General features: G+C 45.2%; 1 protein-coding gene across 1 annotated transcript in view; it reads right to left on the minus strand.

The window, feature by feature from the left end:
• Window positions 1-12,288, minus strand: part of BRIP1 (BRCA1 interacting protein C-terminal helicase 1) — a 97,606-nt gene that overhangs the window by 34,578 nt on the left and 50,740 nt on the right. The window contains exons 15-16 of the mRNA XM_029286404.1: window positions 1,684-1,843; window positions 160-281 (exon numbers count right to left, since the gene is read on the minus strand). Of these exons, the coding sequence (XP_029142237.1) occupies window positions 160-281; window positions 1,684-1,843 (282 nt within the window). The remainder of the gene's footprint in view (window positions 1-159; window positions 282-1,683; window positions 1,844-12,288) is intronic.

A 12,288-nucleotide genomic window follows, 5' to 3' on the forward strand; every position in this document is an offset into this window, starting at 1 on the left:
ATATATATATATATATATATATATATATATATATATATATATATATATATATATATATAAAGCAAAATAACACCACACTGCGGACATTTGACAATTTATTCATTCAGGACTTCACTCCCTCAATAAAATACTCCACAAGTGATTTTAAGCATCTCCTACCTGAAGATCTTTCAAGTTTGGAAATGGAATGCCAATGGTGAGAACCGCCCGGGCGTTGTCATCGGAGAAATCCAGCCCTTCGCTGACTTTGCCTCTGCACACAGCTATAAGCAGCGCTCCGTCTGAAGCAAAAGAACACAGCCATCTAACATCATACAGGTAGCCCTTGATGTACAACCATTCATTTAGGGACCATTTGAAGTTACACCGACGGTGAAAAGGGTGACCTAGGACCGTGGCAGCATCTCCGTGGTCACATGATCAAAATTCAGATGCTCGGCAACTGGCATGTACCGTGTTGCCCTGAAAATAAGACCGGATCTTATTTTATTTTTTGCCTCAAAAAAAGGCACCAGGTCTTATTTTGGGGGGGTGTGTTTTATACTCACCTCGGCACCGACAGCCCAGCCCAGCCGGCCCACTTCTTCTGCAGCCGAAGGAGCAGCTTCATTCTGCAGCTGCATTCGGGCCTGCATTTTGTAGTCAGGCTTTTCCGGAAGGCCTCTGCAGCCGAGTACCGAGCTGTGGATTCAATCCATAACTCGATTCTCGGCTGCAGTGGCCTTCTGGAAAGGCCCGTGACTGAGAAATGCAGGCCTGGCTGTAGAAGAGGCCTCAGAAGAAGTGGGCCGGCGAGGAGAGGCCTGGCTGCCAGGTAAGTAGGGGCAGGGCGTGTGGAGCAGCTCCACCCCCTCACCCCTGCCCTAGCTTGATTTTTAGGTGTGTGCCTCACCCCAAAACTAGGTCTTATTTTCGGGATAGGCCTTACCTCACGTACGGCACCGACAGCGCCACCCAGCCGGTCCACTTCTTCTGGGGCCGAAGTTCTGCAGCTGCATTCGGGCCTGTGTTTTGCAGTCAGGCCTTTCCAGAAGGCCTTTGCAGCCGAGTATCAAGCTATGGATTCAATCCATAACTCGATTCTCGGCTGCAATGGCCTTCTGGAAAGGCCTGTGACTGAGAAATGCAGACCTGGCTGCAGTAGAAGTGGGCCGGTGAGGCAAGACCTGCCTGCCAGGTAAGTGGGTGCAGGGCGTGTGGGGTAGCTCCACCCCCCACCCCTGCCCTAACTTGATTTTTAGGTGTGTGCCTTGCCCCCAAACCAGGGCTTATTTTGGGGGCTTATATTAGGCCCACCCCCAAAAATCAACCTAGGGTTTATTTTCGAGGTAGTAGGCCTTATTTTCAGGGAAACAGGGTATTGATGACGGTTGCACTGTCCCAGGGTCATGTGATCCCCTTTTGCGACTTTCCCACCGGCCTTCTGACAACAAAATAAAAGAGGGAAGCGTAACAACCACGTCATTTATTTTATGACAGCGGTGACCCACTCAACAACAACCCTGACAAAGAAGCTGTAAAATCAAACACCACTCACTTTACAACCTTCTCGCTTAGCAACGGAACTTCCGGTTCCAATTGTGGTCGTAAGGTGAGGACTATCTGTAATATGGTGGAAACTTGTTCCAGTCAAACCTAGGTTCCAGCTAGGTTTTTTTCCCACCTTTCTGCATTTTTACTTACCTCTGCCATTCTGAGACTTGATGGCATCGGAGTATATTTGAAGCAGCTCATCAAAATCAGATTTGTCGCCTCCTTTGGGTTCCACAAGGACTGTTTTGATCAGCTCCAGCTTCTCCCACAAACTGGTGTGCAGCCAGCGGTCCTTCAATTTATCTAACATCTCCACAGGAGATCCAAAAAGAAAACGGGAGAATTATAAACCGAGCAAGCAAAAAAAATGGATACAGGCAGTTCTCCCACATACAGCCATTTCATTTAGGGAATATTCAAACTTACGGCGGCACTGAAAAAAGTGACCTATGTCCCTGTGGTCATGTGATCAAAATTCAGACGTTCATATTTACAACTGTTGCCGTGTCTTGAGGTTAGGTGATCACCTTTTTGCCACCATAAATAATAATAATAATAATAATAATAATAATAATAATAATAATAATGATGATGATGATGATGATGATGATGATGATGATGATGATGTTGTTGTTGTTGTTGTTGTTGTTGGAAGGGACCTTGGAGGTCATCTAGTCCAATCCCCTGTTCAGACAGGAAACCCTATACCAGGGGTAGGCAACCTTGGCTCTTTTATGACTCGTGGACTTCAACTCCCAGAATTCCTGAGCCAGCCATGCTGAGGAGAAATGGAGAGTTTTCCATGCTGACTCAGGAATTCTGGGAGTTGAAGTCCACGAGTCATAAAAGAGCCAAGGTTGCCTACCCCTGACCTAAAACATTTCAGACAAATGGCTGTCCAATCTCTTCTTAAAAACTTCCAGTGTTGGAGCATTCACAGCAGGTTGTTCCGCTGATTAATTGCTCTTACTTAGTTCCAGGTTGCTTCTCTCCTTGATTAGTTTCCATCCATTACTTCTTGTCCTGCCTTTAGGTGCTTTGGAGAATAGCTTGACTCCCTCTTCTTTGTGGCAGCCCCTGAGATACTGGAACACAGCTATCATGTCCCCCCTCGTCCTTCTCTTCATTAAACTAGACAGACCCAATTCCAGCAACCGTTCCTTATATGTTTTAGCCTCCAGTCCCCTAATCATCTTTGTTGCTCTTCTCTGTACTCTTCTGACAAACAAAGTCAATGGAGAAGCCAGATTCGTTTAACATACTAACAGTGATTAACAACTATTGCAAGAAAAGTCATAAAGTGGGGGCAAAGCTCACTTAACAACTTTCTCCCTTAGAAACAGAAATTTTCGGCTCAGTTGTGTTCGTAAGTCAAGGACTACCTCTAATAATCCCTGTATTCGTTGTAATAATTCACTGTAGCACACAAATCAACTAAAGCCCTCCAAAAACGTTCAAAGTAAACTGAAAGACCCAGAGGAGAAACAAACAAACAAACCAGGGTTTATCTACCATAGTGGCCCCCTATCTTTTGAGTGCCAAGGATCAGTTACATGATGAGCGGGTTTTTTTATGGACCGGAGGGGTGTGTGCGTGTGGTTTCGGACTGGTTCGTGACCTGGGAGTTGGGGAGCCCTGATCTACAACACACACCGTAAGGACTGCCACTATGTAGAAAAAACAGGCAGAAGACTTAGCAGAGGGCAACCATGAACACCAACTAGCTGTCAGAAGACATGGTGAAAGCTTTAATTTCACAACATATTTACAGACACAACCATAGTTTCAGCTAGGAAACTGTGAGCGTCCTAGATCAAGCTAAATTTAAAAATATCTAAGATACCTGGCACTCAGACAAATACCTGGCACTCAGACAAATTGGTCATCGACAGGCACATGGAGATAAACAACATTTACACATCGCTCAAAAGCAGACAATCAAAAAGGCTAAAAAGGAAAGAAAAAGATCACAACTTCACAGCAGCAATCAGCACTCGGATAAGCAGAGATTAAATACCAAGATTAACACTAGACCAACAATCAAGAAGTAAACAATATCCCAATCAAGGAACCCCCAACTCAGACAAACTAAACCCTCCTATTTTCCCCACAAGAATAATCCTGTCAGTGGGCTGGGCTGAAAGTGATTGGTCCAAGATCACCCAGTCGGTTTTCACGCCTTTGGCGGAACTAGAACTCACCGTCTCCTGGTGACTGGCCAAAGGTCACCCAGCTGGCTTTCATGCCTTTGGCAGAACTAGAACTCACTGTCTCCTGGTGACTGGCCAAAGGTCACCCAGCCGGCTTTCATACCTAAGGCAGAACTAGAACTCACTGTCTCCTGATGACTGGCTAAAGGTCACCCAGCCGGCTTTCATGCCTTAGGCGGAACTAGAACTCACCATCTCCTGGTGATTGGCCAAAGGTCACCCAGCCAACTTTCATGCCTAAGGCAGAACTAGGACTCATGGTCTCCCACTTTGTAGCCTGGTGTCCTAACCACTAGACCAAACTGGCTCTTATACATAGTACATAAAACAAGTGGGAGCATGATTGCTAATTTCTGATAAGCTCTACATACGCAGTGGATTGGATGCTTAAATCCCATAGATTTAATATATTTATAAATTTATAGACATAGCAATAGCAATAGCATTTAGACTTATATACTGCTCCACAGTGCTTTACTGCCCTCTCTGAGCAGTTTACAGAGTCAGCACTTGCCCCCCAACAATCTGGGTCCTCATTTTACCGACCTCGGAAGATGGAAGTCTGAGTCGACCTTGAGCCGGTCAGGATCGAACTGCTGCCGGTTGGCAGAGTCAGCCTGCAATACTGCATTCTAACCATCATGGCAATAGTCAGAATGACTACATATATCAATATAATCTATTTCTGTTACCATAAAAGCTGGATCCAACCCACATTTACCAGACACACATCTGAGCAAAAAGCACTGTCTTAAGTCCACTTCCTGACTGGGCTGACTAAATTAAAAGTTTCAGATGGAAGATTTTGAGATCCTTAGTGCGGGTTTCCAAAAAAAGACAGCTTGCTGTTCTTTTTCGATCAGGGCTTCCATGGAACACGAGCTGAGATGCCACAATCATTTTTCATTGGAAGGAATAAATAGCCTGCGTGAGCCAATATGCCGTTTATTCACAAGAAAGGAAGAAAAACAAGGGATCTTGATTTTATCGTGAGCAAATGCAGTTCTTGGCAGTGTGACTTTTTTTTTTCATATTGCTCCATCAATATGTAAATGACGTGTTGCAACATAGCATAAGGAGAAAAGAAGAAACGGGGAGACGTGATAGCAGTCTTCCAGTATCTCAGGGGCTGCCCCAAAGAAGAGGGAGTCAAGCTATTCTCCAAAGCACCCGAAGGCAGGACAAGAAGCAACGGGTGGAAACTAACCAAGGAGAGAAGCAACCTAGAACTAAGGAGAAACTTACTGACAGTGAGAACAATTAACCAGTGGAACAACCTGCCTCCAGAAGCGGTGAATGCTCCAACACTGGAAGTTTTTAAGAAGAGATTGGACAGCCATTTGTGCGAAATGGTATAGGGTTTCCTGCCTGAGCAGGGGGTTGGACTAGATGACCTCCAAGGTCCCTTCCAACTTTATTATTATTATTATTATTAATTACAAATTCAAATTCTGAAATTCACCAAAGCACCAGAGGAAAGTACGAGAAACAACAGTTGGAAACTGATCAAGGAGAGAAGCAACCTGGAATTAAGCAGAAACGTCCTGACAGTGAGGACAATCAACCAGTGGAACACCTGGCCACCAGAAATCGTGGGCGCCCCATCACTGGAGATTTTTAAGAAGAGGCTAGACAATCACTTGTCTGAGATGGTGTAGGTTCTCTGCTTAAGCGGGGGGGCTGGACTAGAAGACCTCCAAGATCCCTTCCAGCTCTACTCTATATAAGCACGGTCCAATCTTATTTTCACTTACTACCTGGCATCCATTAAATGTTGCCCACCCATCTACTGGAGGGTCTTGAAATGCAGGGGATATTACCAATGAACCACTAAATTGATTTTGTACCTCCAAACTGGTCATTTTCAAGCGTTTCCAGAGCCTGCATCAGCCCTTAGCTGATTTCTTGGCTTACTCAATTTTGGATGTATGTCCAGGCAAAGTTGAGGGGAAGATTCAAGATCCAATCTAGGTTGGTCACTGGGACCAGAGATATAACAACAACAATAACAACAACAATAATAATAATAAAGTTGGAAGGGACCTTGGAGGTCATCTAGTCAACCCCCTGCTCAGGCAGGAAACCCTACATCATTTTAGACAAATGGCTATCCAGTCTCTTCTTAAAAACTTCCAGTGTTGGAGCATTCACAGTTTCTGGAGGCAGGTTGTTCCACTAGTTAATTGTTCTAACTGTCAGGAAGTTTCTCCTTAGTTCTAGGTTGCTTCTCTCCTTGATGAGTTTCCATCCGTTGCTTCTCGTCCTGCCTTCAGGCGTTTTGGAGAATAGCTTGACTCCCTCTTCTTTGGGGCACCCCCTGAGATACTGGAACACTGCTATCATGTCCCCCCTCGTCCTTCTCTTTATTAAACTAGACATACCCAATTCCAGCAACCGTTCCTTGTATGTTTTAGCCTCCAGTCCCCTAATCATCTTTGTTGCTCTTCTCTGTACTCTTTCTAGAGTCTCAACATCTTTTTTACATCGTGGTGACCAAAACTGGATGCATAAAAGGGGGCAAAACTCACTTAACAAATTTCTCACTTAGCAACATAAATTCTGGGGCCAGTTGTGGCCGTAGGTCGAGGACTACCTGTAAGCTGGTGATAAATCAGCTCATGATCAAAATTCAGATGCTTGGAAACTGCCGAAGGGGAGGCTGAAATGATGGCAAGTGTGAAAAATGGTCATAAAGTCACTTTTTTCAGTGCTACTATAACTTTGAATGGCACATGCTGAGGAGAAAGGGAGAGGTTTCCATGCTGAGCCATGCTGGCTCAGGAATTCTGGGAGTTGAAGTCCACGAGTCATAAAAGAGCCAAGGTTGCCTACCCCTGCCCTAGCCCATTCCCTTCTAGCACTAATTATGTTACCTAGTTAGGTAATGAAACATCTGCAAGAAAACCAACAAGCTCAGACAGCACCAACAACAATAGCAATAACACTTAGACTTATATACTGTTTCACAGTGCGTTACAGCCCTCTCTAAGCAGTTTACAGAGTCAGCCTATTTGCCCCACAACAATTTGGGTCCTCATTTTATTGACCTAGGAAGGATGGAAGGCTGAGTCAACCTTGAGCCAGTCAGGATCCAATTCTTGGCTTTGGGCAAAGTTAGCCTGCAATACTGCATTCTAACCATTGTGCCATGGTCCTTCTCCTCCTCACATCCCATTCCCTTCTAGCACTGATGATGTTACCTAGTTGGGTAGTGAAACATCTGCAAGAAAAGCCACCAAGCTCAGAGAGCACCAAGAACTCCACAATTCTCCTCCTCCTCCTCACACCCCACCCCCTACTAGCATTGATCATATTACCTGGTTTGGTCATGAAACGTCTGCAAGAAAACCACCATGCTCAGACAGCACCGAGGACCCCACAGTCCAATCTTGAGCTACAAATATTCTCTTCTCTTAAAAAAAAAACAACCCAACTCTTATACCTTTTTCTTTTTTAAAACATCACATGCCCCATTTGCATTCTATAATTAAACCAGGTCCGGGAACAGGGCGATAAACCGCATATTACAAGCAAAATGATGATCAGCATCGTGCCCCACACTTGTACCATCAATTGTGAATAATTCATCGTCGGTTCTGAAGATCAGAACACGCATGACTCAACTTCGAGGGAACGCAAGGGATTTCACGGGAACGGTTTTTCTTCAAGGACCACGATGAAGTGCCAGTTCCCAGCAGGAGACCAAGACACAACATTGTGTGTTCCATGCGCCGTAAATCAACACAGCGAGCTGCGGGATGTCTCAGGGTACCAACAGGGCATGAATTTTTCAATAAAGCCTTTAAATAATGGAAAACGTGAACAGCGACATCGGTAATGAAAAATGAAATGTTTTTGCACACCAAAGGTTCCACAGCTAATATGTTGAACCTGCCAACATTGAGGTGGGAAAAGGCGATTTTTTTTTTAATGGAATTAAATCTACCTCACGCATAATCAACTTATCCCACGCTGGAAACCATTCCAATATTTAAGAATTACATTAAGGCCACACTTGGAATACTGCATCCAGTTTTGGTCACCACGATGTAAAAAAGATGCTGAGATTCTAGAAAGAGTACAGAGAAGAGCAACAAAGATGATTAGGGGACTGGAGGCTAAAACATATAAGGAACGGTTGCTGGAATTGGGTATGTCTAGTTTAACGAAGAGAAGGACGAGGAGGGACATGATAGCAGCGTTCCAGTATCTCAGGGGGTGCCCCAAAGAAGAGGGAGTCAAGTTTTTCTCCAAAGAACCGGAAGGCAGGAGAAGAAGCAGTGGATGAAAACTAATCAAGAGAAGCAACCTAGAACTAAGGAGAAATTTCCTGACAGTGAGAACAATTAACCAGTGGAACAACTTGCCTCCAGAAGCGGTGAATGCTCCAACACTGGAAGTTTTTAAGAAGAGACTGGACAGCCATTTGTCTGAAATGGTATAGGGTTTCCTGCCTGAGCAGGGGGTTGGACTAGAAGACCTCCAAGGTCCCTTCCAACTTTATTATTATTATGGATTGGATGAAATAATTTACAAGCCCTTTTGAGTATAGTACGGAGATTAAATACATTTAGCTCAAAGTAGAGGTAGTCCTCGATTTACAACTGTTTGTTTAATGACCATTCAAAGCTACAGCAGCATTGAAAAAGTGACTTATGACCCTTTTTCATGCTTATGACCGTTGCAGCATCGCCCACACTCACATGTTTGAAATTCAGACACTTGGCAACTAACTTATATTTATGACGGTCGCAGTGTTCCGGGGTCATGGCATCCCTTTTTGCGACCTTCTGACAAGCAAAGTCAGTGGGGAAGCCAGATTCACTTAACAGCCATGATACTAACTTAACAATTGCAGTGCTTCATTTAACAACTGTGATAGGAAAGGTCGTAAAATGAGGCAAACTCACTTAACAACTTTCTCACTTATGAACAGAAATTTCGGGGTCAATTGTGGTCATAAATCCAGGACTATCTGAAACCTGTTTTTTTTTCCCATTGCTAATTAAATTCCCCATCCAACCCTTTTGAGATAAACCTCCTGACAGTGAGAACAATTAACCAGTGGAACAACCTTCCTCCAGAAGCGGTGAATGCTCCAACACTGGAAGTTTTTAACAAGAGACTGGACAGCCATTTGTCTGAAATAGTGTAGGGTTTCCTGCCTGAGCAGGGGGTTGGACTAGATGACCTCCAAGGTCCCTTCCAACTTTATTATTGTTATTATTATTAATTCATGTCAACCAAAATTGACAGTCCAGTTTTGCTTCCTGCTTCCCTGTTTCTGATGGGAAAGAGTCCTCTGTAGCTGACTTGCTTAGCAACAGAAATTTTGTGCTCAATTGTGGTCGTAAGTTGAGGACTATCTATACAGATAGCCCTCTTTAGTGACTGTGTGAAGTGGCAACTGCATTGAAACAAAGTGACATATGACCATTTTTCACACTTACGACGGTTGCAGCCTCCCGTGGTCACATGATCAAAATTCGGACGCCTGGCAACTGACTCGTATTTACGACGGTTGCAGTGTCCTGGGGTCACGCGATCCCCTTTTGCCACCTTCTGACCAGTAAAGTCAGTGTTACTAACTTAACAACTGCAGTGATTCACTTAACAACCGTGGCAAGAAACGTCGTAAAATGGGGCAAAATTTCTCACTTAGCAAGATAAATCTTGGGCTCAATTGTGGTCGTAAGTCGAGGAGCCCCTATACATTTTAGTTTGCACATGCTCTTTTCCCTTCCTGGTCTAATGCACAGATTTAGCCATTTTTAACCCATTTTCCATTAAGAATAATCCCAAAGCAAAGTGACCCAAGGGTGAACTGGAGGCAGAATCTTTGGATCCATCTACAAAAGGTCCCCAGAACCCGACATATTTGTCAAACAATAATTCTAGCTTTGACTCTTTAAATCGACATCTTTCCTTTTTTCATGAATGCTGATAAAGCTCAAAGGTAGGATCCTAAAGGCACTTTCCCACATGGCATCTGGACTTCCTTGTTTTTTTTTTTCCTTTGAAAACGTTTCGCTTTTCATGCAAGGAGCTTCTTCAGCTCTGACTGGATGGTGGAGGATGGAAGGATTTATACTCCTTGCAGACAGCTGGTCATTTCCATCCTTTAGAGAGTCATTGAGGCCACCTGGAGGTTTACCTGTGTCCTCAGGGTCACCTGAGTGGTGCAAATGGGTATGGAGCCTTCTTAGAACTGCAGAAAGGACCGTGTTGTCGACTGGAGATAGATGATGTTGTGTCCCTCCCCCTCTGTTGAGGGAGGGCTATTCAGTTTGGACACAGATGGCCTCTTTGACCCCTCTTTCAAACCAGCGGTCCTCTCTGTCCAAAATGTGGACTTTGCTGTCTTCAAAAGAGCGGTCTTCGTCTTTTAAATGCAGATGGACTGTTGAATCTTGTCCTGATGGGTTTGTCCTCCTATGTTGTGCCGCACGTTTGTGAAGTAGTTGTTTTGTTTCCCCAATGTACAGATCTGCACACGGCTCACTGCATCGTACTTCACATACCACGTTGCTCAGTTTGTGTCTGGGTGTGTTTCATCCTTGGGGTGGACAAGCTTCTGCCTTCGTGTATTCGTGAACTTGAAGTGTGCACGTATGTTGTGTTGGCTGAAGATCCAAGGTAGGACTTTGGACATAGCATCCAAAGATTGTACTCACTCAACGGAGGCTCCAAAATTTCTTGGTACAGTTAGTCCTCGATTTACGATCAAACCTGGACACCAAACTATGACCTGAATTTCCACTGCTAAGCAAGGAGGGTGTTAATAAGTCACGCATGGTTTTACGACTGTACGGTTGTTAAGCGAATCACTGCAGTTGTTAAGTGAATCATGCAGTCATTAAGGGAATTTGGCTCCCCCCACTGATTTTCCTTGTTGGAAGCCATGTGGGAAGGACGCAAATGGTGATCACGTGACCCCAGGACTTTGCAACCGTCGTAAATACGAGCCAGTTGCCAACATCCAAATTTCGTTCAGGCGACCACGGGGATGCTGCAACGGTCATAAGTGTGAAAAATGGACCTAAGTCACTTTTTTCACTGTAATTTTGAACAGTCACTAAAGTTGTACATCGAGGACTACCTGTATCTCAGCCAAATCCATCACTGATCCTTGAAGAAGTGCCAAGAGGAGAAAGAAACATCACATTCAACAGTACAAAACACCGCTAAAGTCAAAGCACACAGATAAGTTGTGTATAAAGCTCTACTAATGAGTTGTTTTCTTCTACATCTCTTTTGTTTTTTCCCCCCTTCATTGCCACATTTTGCAATTGCTACAGAATGCTCCAGAAGAGAAGAAAAAGTAAAAAAATAAAATAAATAGCAATGTTTGTGATAGAGGGCAGCAGATATTTCACAGTTCTTGCTTAATTTGTGCAGCAAATCTCTACACCAAATGTAATAATGGAAGGGAAAATTAGACTGCGTCTTCCAACGAGTTCTTTTCGACCCTTTTCCTAGGGCTCAAAAGAAAAGGAAATGGGGCAACTGCGAATTCTTCATTCGTTTTCCTGTTGCTATGCGTATGAGATAGTTAAACTAACGGCGCGATTCATTATTAAACGGAGCTGCCATCCCGGGTGGGAAATTGGGTGGGAAAAAGTCCCATCTGCCAGTTCAGCATGTAATGTTTTTAGACGTCGTGTCCGATAATCTGTCATCGACTGTCACTAGGCCTGCTGATTTATGCGATGTGAAGTCACGGCTGGAAAATATCCTTCCGCGTGTAAAAAGCCAAGTGCCAGTGGTCACTCTAGACCCTGGTAGGTAAACTGCTGAACACATCTTTGGCTAAAGATGCGGTAAATTTGGTCTCTGGAACTTCTAGCCACCATTGCCATAATACATATTGACAAAAGGACAGAATAACAGAGTTGTTGAAGGTTCTAGTCCAGGGGTCCCAAACCTATGGGCCATGGCCCACTACCAGTCCCTGACCTATTGGCAACTGGGCAGTGTGAGTGGTTGGCTGGTATGCGCGTGTGCGCACAGCCCCACTCACACGACCATCGCGGACACTCAGGACCCACCTCGTGCGAGCATCGTGGGTGCTCACGGCCCCTCTCGTGAGCATCAAAAAGGCTCACTTGCGCAAGCACCTGGAGCCTCACTCGTGCAAGGGTCGCAGGTGCTCGCTGCCACACTCACGCAAGCGCTCGGGGCCTCACTCACACAAGCAATGCACACGCGCACTTGCCTGCTCCTCCCACAAAACCAACCCTCCTCCTCTTCCAGGCCGCCAACCCGGAAAGGTTGGGGATCTCTGTTCTAGTCCAACCCCTTGCTCAACCAGGAGACCCTATACCAGTGATGGCGAACTTATGGCACATGTGCCAGATGGGGCACTCAGAGCTCTCTGTGGGCACACGCACCGTCGCCTCAGCCCCACCTCCCCACACGGCCCCCTAACCAGCAGCCCCCCCCCGGAGGAGACCTGCACCCAGAAGTGGCCCGTGTGGAGCAGCACAGCCAAGGATAATGCAGCCGGGCAGCGGGGACAAGACTCCGCCCTCGCGCCCCGTTGTGC

Source organism: Protobothrops mucrosquamatus, unplaced genomic scaffold (assembly GCF_001527695.2).
Source record: "Protobothrops mucrosquamatus isolate PMUCROS unplaced genomic scaffold, P.Mucros_1.0 scaffold3574, whole genome shotgun sequence".
Classification (NCBI taxonomy): domain Eukaryota; kingdom Metazoa; phylum Chordata; class Lepidosauria; order Squamata; family Viperidae; genus Protobothrops; species Protobothrops mucrosquamatus.